Source organism: Nycticebus coucang, chromosome 23, assembly GCF_027406575.1.
Source record: "Nycticebus coucang isolate mNycCou1 chromosome 23, mNycCou1.pri, whole genome shotgun sequence".
NCBI lineage: Eukaryota > Metazoa > Chordata > Mammalia > Primates > Lorisidae > Nycticebus > Nycticebus coucang.
The window spans coordinates 35,905,685-35,919,040 of record NC_069802.1 but is presented as its reverse complement, the minus strand read 5'-3'; the positions used below and the strand labels follow the sequence as shown (position 1 = coordinate 35,919,040).

The 13,356-nt window shown below is 49.6% G+C and overlaps 1 protein-coding gene across 2 annotated transcripts in view; it reads right to left on the bottom strand.

Annotated features, from left to right (window-relative positions):
• Nucleotides 1–1,152: 1,152 nt before the first annotated feature.
• Nucleotides 1,153–13,356, bottom strand: part of HS3ST1 (heparan sulfate-glucosamine 3-sulfotransferase 1) — a 28,831-nt gene continuing 16,627 nt past the window's right edge. Inside the window, exon 2 of one of the 2 annotated variants that reach the window (XM_053578097.1) lies at nt 1,153–2,697. In XM_053578097.1, the coding sequence (XP_053434072.1) occupies nt 1,648–2,589 (942 nt within the window). In that variant the 5' untranslated portion in view covers nt 2,590–2,697 and the 3' untranslated portion in view covers nt 1,153–1,647. The remainder of the gene's footprint in view (nt 2,698–13,356) is intronic. The other variant, XM_053578096.1, reaches the window with a different exon arrangement.

The following is a 13,356-nucleotide window of genomic DNA, read 5'->3' as shown; positions in this document are numbered from 1 at the left end:
ACACCTCTTAGGACAAAAGACGTTTGGCACCAGGAAAGAAATGTCAAGTCAAGCCAGGAAGACCTGGCTCTGAGTCTAAGCTTTTCTTTTTGAGTTCAGAAAGAGTTGGGCAATAAATAACTAACTTGCACTTTGCCTTCAAGTGGACTCCAAGCCCTGGCTGCTTGCAGTGTGACCTTGGGCACATTCCTCGGGTTCTCTGGGCCCACTTCCTCCTCTTTAAACTTGTCATAATTTCTGGATCTTGGGGGTTCTTGGGGGAAATTTCATTGACTTCTTATGTGTAGATGATTGATAATGTCTATTTCTGTCCTGTTCCTTAAGCATAAACCATATCAGGAAATGGGTTTTCTTTGCTTGTTTGTTTTTTCACTTTTACTGTAATGAATGTTCTATTTTCATAAAAAACAAAGCTATTTTATTCTGTAAAAGAGAAATTAAATGAAGTGCACAAGGAAACCGAGGTTCAGAGGGGATTACGTGGCTATCTCCTAAACCCGGCTGTTGGGGACAGAAGTGAGACCCCAGCCTGGCCTCTCCTCCTGGGCCCAGAAGCAGGGGTTTCCTGTGTGCTAAGCTCAGCTCTTTCTAACTTAAACTTCTGGGGGTTTAAATTTTCTTTCACACTCAGGACTCCCAACATAGAGTTGGTTTTGAAACAGATAGAATATTTATGTCTCAGTGCACATTGATCTTTCAGGAAATAGATTAAAACAGGCTCCCAGACTAAGCAAAGGCCGCCCTATCAGTCAGCTTTTCCTAGAGTCTACAGGATAAAGACATGAGAAGATTTTGCAATTTCTGCTTTCTATTCTAAGTGGCTTTCGAGAAGCCATTTGCCCCCTGGGCTAAAGAACGCAGCCCTAGGAAGGCCATGTGTTTAATCCCCTTTATGGTTGCTTTGGCCCTTTGCTAAAATCAGAAGTGTATGCAAATATTCTTTGAGGCAAAGATGAGTCACAAGGCACCTCTAGCCAGTTGTTCCCGTCCTTAATATTGCTTTGCTCACTTTGAGTTGACAGTGGGTTAAAATCCACATTCAGAGACTTGCTGAAGTCGGGAATGGCTGGAACTATCACATCCAAGAATCCCAGTGAAGATAAATCTTACGATGCAAGAAAAAATATAAATCTGATGGCCACACTGAGACATGACAACTTAAAAAGAACAACGCAGAATGGAGAGGGAAGAGCAGGGAACATAACGGGCTAAGAAACACAGTTATTATTATTTTTTTTTAAAGTAGTAAAAGAATCTAGATTTTTCAAAAAGTGCAACACAGGAAGCTGTTTTGAGTTGGGGGCAAGTTAATTATATTCAAAAAAAGATACTGTCTCCAGAAAAATCTTTTTTTTTTTTCTTTTTTTGGTTGCAGTGCAATATTTTAGTTCCTTCATATAGAGACCTATTACACAATGTTAACAACCATGAAAAACAATACAAAATGCCCTCCATTTAACAAGTAGAAAAATATAACTAGTATATATGGCAATTGTGAATCTAATACTGTACAGAAGTAATTTATGGATTTTACAAATAAATTATAGCTTAAATGCCTTTTGAAAATCCTTTCCCCGCCCTCCCCCAGCTGTACAGCAGAACTTACTTAGTACAATAGCAACGTTTCTGGGCCTAGGTTACCGCCAGTCAGTGCCAGTCGAATGTCCTCCCGACCAGCTCGAAGAATTTTTTATTTGGCTCGTGGAAATATTCGTGCAGTTTGTTGAGCAGTTGGGGGTCGACGTGGGGGTGCGCCCGGCCTTTGGACTCGTGCAAGCAGCGGTCCCGGCCGCTGTCCCGCAGGCAGTAAAAGCCCTTGGTTTTGTTGAAGTAGAAGTTGGAGGCGTTGATCTGCGGGGACAGCTTCAGGAACCGCTCGACCCTCTGGATCTCGGGGAAGGGGTCCCTGATGAGGCGGTCGCCGTCCACGATGTGGATGCGGCGCAGCGGGAAGAAGCGCAGCCAGCGGCGCAGGTGCTCGTGATAGAGGCTGCGGTTCAGCGCCTTGTAGTCGGCGTTGAGGCGGCCGCCGCGCAGCAGGACCTGCTCGATGGCCGGGTAGGGCTTGCGCTTCTGCACGTGGTTGTACAGCACCTGCGTGTAGTCGGACAGCACACGCTCCGCCGGATCCCGCAGGATGAGCAGCAGGCGCACGGCCGGGTTCATGCGGTGCACCCGCTCAGGCACTTTGGGCGATGTGAAGTACGCGGGGGTCTTCTCCACCGTGAGCTGGCGCGGGGACGAGAAGGGCATCTGGCTGAGGTACCAGCTCAGGCCCTGGCTGTAGTGCTCCTCCCAGTCAAAGAAGTGCACCTCGTTCTCGGCGGCCGCCACGCCGGGGTGCAGGCTGAGCATCTCCAGCAGCGCGCGCGTGCCGCCCTTGCGCACCCCGATGATGATGGTCTGGGGCAGCTGCTGCACCGACCCGTTGCCGGCTCCGCCGCCCCGGCCGTCGTCCTGGAGGGTCCCCGCTTTCCGCGCGAGCTCGGGCTGGCCCGGCTCGGCCCCAGGGGCGGCGGCGGCGGGGCGGGAAGGCACCAGCTGGGGCTGGGCCACCAGCAGCACCGCGCCCAGGAGCAGCGCAGCCATGCCCGACACCAGGTGGCTTCACTGGGCCTCGCGCCGCGGGGTCATGAAGGTGCAGCGGGGACGGACGCCTCCGGTCAGGGGCGCATGGGTGCCGCAGGCCGCCAGTTACTGGGGAACAAAGAGGGCACAGGTTAGGCCAAAATAAATGTGGGGTGATCAGATTGACCACAGTGGCCACTCTGCAGCGGACACTACGTTCCCCTCTTTGGGACTCTGAGCTGCTTTATTCGATCGCCAAAGCACCCGTGGCACACATTCGCTGCACAGGCCCAGAAATAAGTATTCTGGGCTTTGGGGGACATAAGTGTCTCTATGGCAACCTCCCTGCGACGCTGCTGGCATAGACCCAACGCGGCCACTGGCGGCCACTGGCAACACACACAAAGAGGGGCGTGGTCGTGTTCCAAGGAAACTTCATTTGTAAACACCAAAATTTGAATTTCATATCTCATTATTATTATCATATTATTATTATTCTTGCTGTACTTATTTATTTTTGGAATCATTTGTACGTTTAACTAGTTGGCTGCACAAAAGTCAGGCCAGGCTTGGCTGACCCATGAGAGTTTGCCAGCTCCTCTGTAGAGGAGATGGTGGGGAGGGTCCTTCACACCTCAGCAAACACCAGTGAAACACCTGCCAAGTACCAGCCCCTGTCCGAGGGGCAGGTGACACAGAGGCCAGCTTTGTCTCTGCATCCTGCGACCCCCGAGGGCTCTTCATCTAATATTAGTCAAAGCAAGGCGGTCAGTAGGGAGGTTCACTGTTCAGTCTCAGCTCTTTACTCTCCGTCTGCCCTTGACCATAACTCACTGTGAGGAGTGTGCTTCCGCAACTGGGTCTGGGCTTGGCCAAGGTCACCAGGTTGGCCTGGCCTCAGAGGCCTTGTGTGTTTCTACCAGGCCCTGCCAGGAGAAAAACACACCCTGGTCAGCCTGTGGGCCCCGGGGAGGACAAGAGGCCGGTATAGCAGGCTGCCCCATGAGTCCACTGCGTGCAGCTCAGCCATCCCAGCCCACGCATTTTGGTGTAGTTTGCATCCAGCCCGAGTTTGGGAAGGTTCATGGGTGCAACCTGAGGACAGATGTCAAGATGATATATATTACACCTGTAACTGAGGGACTGTGTCAAGGTGATGTATGTTACTCCTGTAACTGAGGGACTGTGTCAAGGTGAGGTGTGTTATGCCTGTAACTGAGGGACGGTGTCAAGGTGATGTGTGTTATGCCTGTAACTGAGGGACTGTGTCAAGGTGATGTGTGTTACGCCTGTAACTTAGGCACCGTAATGTTGCCTATAACAACTGGCCATGGAAGACGTGTTTAAGTGGGCCCAGAGCAGTTGATTCTCAGCCCGGGTGCCGCAGCACACTGGTGCGCCGTGAGAGGATCTTAGGTGTGCCTCAAAAAGTTTATGGATCATTAATTAACTAATTTTCGGAAGAAGTTCAAAACATAGTAAATATATTCTTTTTCTTCCTCTTTTTTTTTTTGATCAGCATAATTGAAGTGTGCTGCTAACTATAGGTTCAAGTGTGCCGTGAGATAAAGAAGGTTGAAAAACACCAGCCTAGAGGAATAAACAGGTGAAATGACTAGAAAGAGCAAAGAGCTTTCAGGTGCACAAAGCTTCACGATTGATACAGTCTCGCAGTCAGCTCCATTGATGGTCACCACAGCCCTACAGGGCCAGCCGGGAGGCGGGAAGGGCATCACCACCATTTCACGGGTGATAGTCTTGTCTAAGCACACAAATGTATAATCTATTCCAAATTCACAACCCAAATTCAAAATTCTCAATGCTGGGCTTTTTTTTTTTAACCACAAACCTACTATCAAACTTCTCCTCTTTACCTATCTCAGGTTTATGACATTCAGGTTGGAAAGTCCCTTGAGGTAGCAGAAACTCTCTCCCTACACCCTGCCAGTACCAAAACATGGGCGAGTCAAGGGTTCCTGTTTTTAGAGAGCTGATACACAATAGTAGCCTGTGTTTGACAATCTCCCCAAAGAGGAGGTTAAAAACTCTCATGTAAGTCACCCCTGTTGAAACACATTAGAGAAAAGGTTAAAAACCAGTCTAGCCTGGAGACGGTGGGATTTACAAATCCAGGAACAATGTTCTCCATCAAAAGGACCTGTTGTCGTCTTTATAGAAATTTTACCATTTAATTCATTAGTTAAAAACTTTTCCAGAATGAATAAATGAAGAATGAATTCTCAAACTTGCAACTATATGACCAACCAGTTGATTCGCCCCTGACATTGTGTAATCTGCATTGAAAATCATATATTAAAGAGTAAAAATTAAACGAATAGAAGTCTCACGGGAACCACGGTGCCGTGGAGAAGGGACTTGAGAGGCTGCAATGAAAGTCTTAGGAACAAACAAATGCTTCCGCTGGATGGCCAAACAAGACATGGTTTCAGGTTGGTCCTTCTGATTAGATGAGCTCAATTTAATGGACCATTTGCTTCAGTCAACTCAAAGTTGCACTGTTTTTTAGTCAAATTTCATTTCCTTCTCAACTGCCCAAGTAAGGTGGAGGAGAATGGGTGAGCCGGGAAGAGACTGGAGGGGATACTCTGTACCACTGGGACATCCCATCTCCAGACACAGCAACCGGCCCAGGTTGTCAACACCAAGTGATCAAATCAGGGGTCGGACGTGACATTGACATTGTCTGACCACAGCGCCCCTTCCACTCCAGCATGAGCTGTCCGGGTTAGCACCATGCACAGCTGGGATTTTTTTCCTAAAGGGGAATTACTGGTCGACAGCAGGGAAGAAACTAAATATAGTTTGTCCTTTATGATAAAAAGGGGGGGGGGGGCAGCTAGTAGTTTAAAAGCTCCTTGTTTGTACTTTAATACTTTCCAAAAATATATTTACTTAAGTCTAGACTTTTTTCATTCCAAAAGTATTTGATGTATATGGAAAAAAAAATAGCTACAGTCCTATACACACACGGCATGTACATACACACATGCTATGTATGGCCTATGGAGCGAGCACACACACACGTGTCTGTGTAGAAGGCTTTGTATGCACATGGATAAAGGCTGCATGTATGTGTGTTCTTATGCAGATGTATACACACATAAACACATGTAACATATATTGTAGCAACACACACACACTGGGCAATTGAGGCTGAATTCCTCTTTTTATTTTTTTTCCTACCCCTTCAAAAGCAAGACCAGATTCCTCTTGTATGGTTTGATAATTTGCACTTTCCACTGGCAGAGACAGGATTTCTGGGCCTTTTAGTAACACTCTCAGAAAGGAAAGGATCCCCAGGCTCAGGTGAACCTGTAAGCCAGTCCTCTAGGCCACCATGATCTTGACAGTGGCGCTACACACATGAGCTCAGAAGGGAGTTATTTAGTGCCCATCCCCACACCCCAAAGTCACACAGACGCTCTGCGCCTCTAACTTTCGGCTCCTGCATTCCAGATCTGCGGGTTAGCTCCTGTTATTGTTAACAATTGCCAGTAAGGAGGAGGTTGTAACACACAAGACGACACTGTTCTGGGGATTCCAAAGAAGAGACACCCAGGATAATCTACCGAAGCAGTGAGAACTCTTGCAACCAACCCCAGAAACAGCTGACACGCAGGCTGGGCACAGCACAGGGTCCAGTGCTGACACGCAGGCTGGGCCCAGCACAGGGTCCAGTGCTGACACGCAGGCCGGGCCCAGCATGGCGTCCAGCTTGTGCATTTGTCCTCCTCAGGAGGAGGGCAAAGGAAGCACCCGGGCTTTGGAGTCAGGAAGCCTGTCTCTCCTTCGACCTCAGTCACAGTGACTCAGCCTTTCTCATAGTCAGTTTCCTCACCTGAAAAACGGTCATAATTCTGCCTGCCTCAAGTGGCCACCATGAGACTGGTACGAGATAATGTAGGTTAAGCTGTGCAGTGGGAACAGGTGAGCCACACATGCCCTTTAAAATGTTCCAGGAGTGACATTTAGGAAATAACATACACTGCATATCCCGATACATCCCAAGTCATCCCAACATGAAACTGCTATGCACAATGAACGAGATGGTTAGCAGTGTCTCACGGAGTCTTCAGAATCCAGTGTGTGCACCCAGCCTTACAATGCACAGCAAGTGGAGGCTGAGCTGGGCAGCATGGTGAGCACCAAGGGCAGTGTCTGAACAGTCATCAGGTGTAGAACCGCTTGCTTTCTGAATAACAAGATTTCTAACCCACTCACAAATGAGGAGCTTCCTAAACAGGAGGAGGACCAGGGAGGCAAGTTTGAACTTACAGGCAGCACCAAGACAAATTCCTTATTCTTTTCCAAGCAATGAACCAGATAAAACCAAACAAATAAAAGCTTTTGAAAGTTTGGAGCACTTAGCTACTGTGTGCAGGGACAGAGCACACTCCGCGCGCGCAGCGCCTGGACCCGAGGCCGTGTCACTGGGCAGGGGCGACGCTCATAGTTCTGCAGCCATGCTGCGGAGGAGGCCTCGGCACCCGGGGCTCTCTGCAATCCTCACTGCACATCCTCAAGAGAACTCAGATTATTACTAAAAAGGGAGACTCAGAGAAATGAAATGATTTGTCTAGAAAGGATTCCAGGCCAGTCTGCAAGGACAAAGCCAGGGACTGTTCTGTCCCTTTCACTCCTTGGCAGTGTCCAGACACATCCCGAACCTCCTGTTTTGATCCTTTGGTCCAGCTGAACATCCCTGCCTGGTACCAATTCTTTCACGAGGGATAACATTTTTTGTTAAGGACAGACTGGCAAGGGTGGGCAAAACAAATCCCTTCCTTCCTTTGGTAGATGAGTTAATAGGTCCCAAAGGAGACAAGGCCACCTCGCCGTGGACTTCCCTTTGCCGGGGAGGCTGCAGTGATAACACCAAGCTCTGGGTCTCAAGAATGCACAGGACAAGAGCCATTCCCGTCACTGACACGAGGCTTCCTTGAACCTCCACGTGAAAGCCGTGTGCCAGGCATGAGAAACCTGACAGGTCCACAGCAGTTCCTAGATGGAGGCTGCCCTCCCTTGAAATTAGCTCTCCACTCCTTTCCAGGCTGAGGGAGGCCCTTAGAAATGGCCTCTCCTGCTCCGTCTGCTCGTGGGCCAAGCTGCAGCCTCCCTCGCCTTCTGTCCCTCTGCACCCACTGAGCTCACCTAGCTTCGGGCTCCAGCTTCTGCGCCTGGCTCTTTCTCATCAGTCTGATTTTATTTCAATTGCCAGCTTGCCCTAAAAAGTGAGTCCACCCTCTCTCTCTTTTATCATCCTCATATGCTGCCCAATTGTATTTGCTGTTCACAGCTGCCTGGCCTCCCAGCAGGGTGGATTGCAGAGCCTCCTGAGAGTGCCCTTCTTTCTCTGCGGCACCCCCAGGGTGCAGTGTGATTTCTGGAACATCGCAGGTGTCAGAGACCGAATGAACTTGTCTGCTGAATGAACTTGTCCGAGGCAGTGCTCAGAGGGATAAATGGCTGGAAGTTCCTGGGAAAAGGATTTTTAACTTAGGAAAAAGAGAAACTTTCAGGTGGTGAATCCGACCCTGGGGAGTCATGCAGAAACATTTCTCAGGGTGACTGGAAAAGATCACCCAAAAGTCTAGAACGTATTTTAATTAAAAAATGAAGGGGAAGGTATGAAATAACCCTTCAAAAATATTTTAATTTCTCCAGAAGTCTCCTTATTATGTAATTTGCATCATGGCCTAGATTTCAAATGTAATTTATCATGATATCTTGTCTTGGTCTTACTGCTAGAATGCATTCATGGATGAAATGAAATAACCAGAATATTTCACCAAAGATAAACTTGTTGCATCAGACACAGTGATGCTGCCATTATGCTGTCTGCAGGACACTTGCCCAACCCTCAACAGGAGATGCTGACACACCTGTCCGAGGCAAGAATCCCTTCTAGGGCAACCGGGACATTAAAACACTGGACCACAGCAGGTTAATGCATTCAGCATGCGGTCGGAGAGGAAGAGGTGTCCTGTGAGCACCCACTGTGGGGCCAGCAGTAAGTGCTTGGGTGTAAATTATCTCTTTTAATACCTGTGACAATACAGAGAGGTGTTGGTTCTCATTTAATTTTATACCTTTTAAGCGATGAAAAGGTGGTGAGCAGCAGTGGGTGAGCACAGAAGGTTTTGCAGTCCGAGAGATCCATTAACCAGCCCCAGGGAAGTTTCTCAACTCTCTGGGGCTCAGTATGCTGCTCTGTGAAAAACGAGCTTAAACCAGCTTCATAAGGGTGCCCCTGTGATTAAGTAAGGCTGCCCTTGCTACATGCAAGGTCTCTGGCATACAGTAGGCATTTAACAAATGTTAACGGCTGCCCTTCTCCCCAAGGTGTGGAAACATACTGTTAATGTACAATGACCCCTTCAAGGTCCCAGAACCAGAAATTATCAAGACTTCAATTCCAAGGCCCATCCCTGAAGCCCTGGCGTGCTCTGCCAGCCTTCCGAGTGCCTCACCAGGCAGAGGAGGGACTTCTCAAACACATGATAAGCTAGCTGGAAGGCTGAGAGCTATCACACTGTTATGTAAAATCTGCCCTTTCCCAAGCATCCTGTAGAGTCAAGTACTTTAACTTTCTGGCATGTTCTGAAGCCTGACCTGAGAAGGGAAATTTGAACAACAAAAGTGTCCCTTGTTTTAAATCCACCCAAACTTCTGGGCAATCAGAAGCGTAAGATTATTTGGGCATCATGAGAAGCCCCCCAACGTGTCACTCTCATCTTCACACCACGGCACAGAAGCACCTGGAGACCCAGACGCGGGAAACAGGTTTAGTTTATGCCTGTCAGTCTGTGAAAGGACAGCGATATTTTAAGACATGCATAAATATTTATTTTCTTGAAACTGCCTATACATGAAACTCTTCAACAAACGTTGACATTCACTTGTATTTGGATTTACTGATGGCCGCGGCTGTGAGGTGGGATGCCGTGGGAAGAGTTCGGGGTGGAAAAGTCCAAGTGCAGATAACATTAGCAGTTTCCTTGGACTTCATCCACGGTCTAGGGAGGGTGCAATTAGCCCTTTTCTCTTGAAAAAGAGGAGTGCTCTGAACATTTCCCCCTTCAGCCTTCTACATTCCCCTGAATCCTGGGTAAACCTTGGAGTTTCCATATTTGCGAAAGTTTAAGTGGGTAATGAACATAACTCTTAGGACTGAAAGAAGGAGGCCCCTTGGAGGACCACAGACAGCAGCCTGGTGCAGTACCAGGAGACGGGATTTTAATCTTAGTGTCATTTCTGAGCCTCCGAGTGCTCTGTGACACAGTGAGGATGACACAGTCACCTGTCCTATAAGGTGGTCTGACGTTGCCCTACACATCATTCCCCAGGTTAAGTTTATACTAACCTGGATGGAAATGGAACACATTATTCTTAGCAAAGCATCACAAGGATGGAGAAACCAGAATCCTGTATACTCAGTTCTGATATGAAAACAATTAATGACCTAGCACACTGTAGGGGTGGGCGATGGGGAGAGCAGAGAATGGGAAGGGGTGGGGGTGGGGGCTCAGGGTGGTGGTGCACCTTTTGGGGGGGGAACAGTATTATGGGAGGGTCTTTATCTGATACAAGCAATCAATGTAACCTGGTTTTTTGTACCTTCAATGAATCCCCAACAATAAAAAAAACAAATAAACAAACAACAACAACAAAAAAAAACTAGGGCCTCAGGGTCTGGATAGGAAATTCAGATGAGAGGCAACTTTCCTCCCCAGGTTTCTAGCTGCAGGTTAAAATCACCAGGCAGGTGCTTCCCAAACATGAGCATGCCCCGGGGTCATCAGGAGATCTAGTCACAGATGCAGCCTTAATGCAGGAGGCCTGGGAGGCCTGAGGCTCTGCATTCCCAGCAAGCTCCCGGGGGAGCTGGTCTGCTCACCACAGTCCTGGGAACTGATGATAGGCCCTGGCAGCTGGTGCTGCCCAGTCAGATACTGGCCATCTTGGCCAGGGCAGGGGCAGGCAGTATCCTTTGTTCTATTTGTTTCCTAAGGCTGTTGGGTTAGTCCAGTTTAACTCCAGGACTGAAAACAAGTGCGGTAGACAAAGCAGAGAAGGGTCAGCCTGCAGAGGCTGCTCCGCGGGAGGAGGGAGAGGGGAGTTGCTGAAATAACAGAGGAGTCAGAGCCGCAACCCTGGCCTCCCATGTTGGCTCTGCAACCCCAAATCTACAAGACAGCCCGGAAACTCAGGGCTGGAGAAGGACCACACTGACCCTCTGTGTTTATTGTGAGGACAAAATGAAACAGCACACGTGGGGTGCTTAGAATGTTGTCAGGCTGCCTGGCCTGTGGCAAGCCCTCAAATCACGGCAGCTATATTTGTCCCTAAAAAAAAAAATGCGTGATGTAAACGGGGTTTTGGGACAGTAATTAGTCAGATGCATTTGTTCAAGATGCAAAGTACTGCAGTGACTCAGCTAGACAGGGGCTCACAGAAGGAAGGACAGGGTGCCACAGAAACGTCCGGCTCTCTGTGGAAGGCACACAGTAGGTGCTTCACCAGCACCTTCTGAACGAGCGATGAACAGCCGAGCCGGTGTGCGCGGGAAGGCTGCCGTGCAGCAGAGGGGAGGGTCCTCCTCACTGTCTCTGATCTATGACGCTGTGCACAGAAGGCAGCAGTGACCTAAATAAATCCTTCATTAGATGCAGGAATGGCCAGCTCTGTGACAGGAGGCAGCCGGGCATCTCTCGCTGCTCAAGGCAGCTGAGTGGAAAAGAGAGCCCTGGTGGCCGGGAGGAAGGAGCTGGGCTGCCGCGGCCCACTCGGCAGTGCGTGGCTTCTGTCCCTGCTCCAGGTGTGACTCAGCCACTGCAGGAGCCTCCCGGCCTGGGTGGACAGTCACCCATCATGCCACAGATGGTGAGCACCTACGGGTCCCCTGGGTTTTCCCGGAAATGGCCAGGAAGGAGGCAGGAGGCATCAGATGTGCCATCATCTTGTTACATTTTATCATTTTTCAGAAAAGAAAACGGAGGTAGGTATACCCCAAGGTCAAGTGCGCCTGGTGATCTCCTGATTCTCATCCATGGGATCCCACATTGTGTGTTGGGCCAAGTAGAAGAGCTCATAGCTGAAAACAAATCTGTGCAAATCAAAATAAATTCCTTTTCTGGACGGGCAGAGGTGCAGAGAAGCTTGGTCTCATTTCTTGAGTCAGTCTGTTATGGACTGAATGTGTCTTCCCGGGATTCATATGTGGAGGCCCTAACCCCCAAAATGATGGGTTTTGGAGGTGGGGTCTTTAGGCTTTGGGAGGTAATTTGGTTTAGATGAGGTCGATAGTGTGGGGCCCTAACCTGATCTGGTCAGTGACCCTGTCGGAAGAGGAAGCAAGACCAGGACGTGCCATGTGCCTGCACTCTGTCCTTCTCCCGGGTGTAAGGACATGGCTGGAAGGAAGCTGGAGTGGCCTCCTTAGGAGCCGGCTCTGCCGACACCTTCATCTTGGACTTAGCGCCTCTGGAACTGTGAGAAGTGAGTGTCCATGGTATCTGGTTGTAGCTGCCCAAACCGACTGACACACAGACCTTAGAAAAGATAGTGACCACAGGAGTTTGCCAGGACCCTTTCCCATTTAAGTATTTCCAGGAGTGGCCTTTGGGTGACTCTGGATGCAGGTCAGAGACACTTAGAAAGCGCCAGCCGTTGGGGACCACGGCTCACAGTCACACAGGTCTGCTGCTGTCAGCTCTGCAGATACAATCAGAGACTAGGGACCAGGATGGTCTGATCTTCAGATTTCCAGGAGGCAGCTAAAGATATTTGTGTGAAAAGTTGGCCCCAAGTAAAGTGAAGGAAGGAGCAAGTGAGTCCATTGGATGCCAGCTCTGCAGAGATGGGGCCCAGGTCGGGGCTGTGCCGTCGCTGAACCTTTGAACTTTTACAAGGCATATGATGTTTCTGAGATTGTATGCTGTTCCTGGGGATGCTGAAATAACCCAGTCCCTGTCCTCGAGGAGCACCCCGGTAACACGGAAGATGCACATGAAAGGGCTAATCGCTGGGCTCCAGCGTCGTCCCAGACTGGCCATGGCAACTCCAGGGCCCAGAGGAGAGAGACGGGGCGGCAGAGGAACGGGAGGGCCAGGTGTGGACCATGGGAAGGGCAGTGCCGGGCATCAGCAATTCCCCTGGGACGTTTGTCCTGGGCAGGTTGTGGGGTGGGGGTGGGGGGTGGAAGGGAGTCCTCAGTCCGTGCTGGGGTTTGCTATGGGGGTGCGGGTGATGGGGATGCAGAGTACCTGACTCTGGAGGCCTCAGTGCCCGGCCTAGGAATTTAGAGCCAGCGTAGATGAAAAAGAGCCCTGGCAATGGGACACAGCAGAAGGCCCTGAGCTCGGCTCCCAGCAACGCTGTTCACCAAGTACTGGCTTGGCCTTGAGCAAAGTCAGTGGAAAATCTTGGAAACTTCTGTTTGGGTTTGGTCTAGGATCTTGTTTTTATCTTTCTTTTTGGATATACATGTTCATGATTTATCACGACCATGGAAAAACAAATATCTAGGAGAACACCAGCATTGCCAGGCACTGTGAGTCGCAGTGGGCTTGGGGCCGGGACTCTGCACACCCTGCCTGTGTGAGCTCGGGGACACTGGCAGGGAAACCAGGCAGCACAGCACCACGGCAGGTTTGGTTTGATGCTGGTCACATCTCTGTCTTTTTTCTGAGCAGAATTATTGCTGTTCATGGGTGAGCACAGAACGGAGGGATAGCGTGGTTCTTTCTCTGCCTTGAATCCACACGC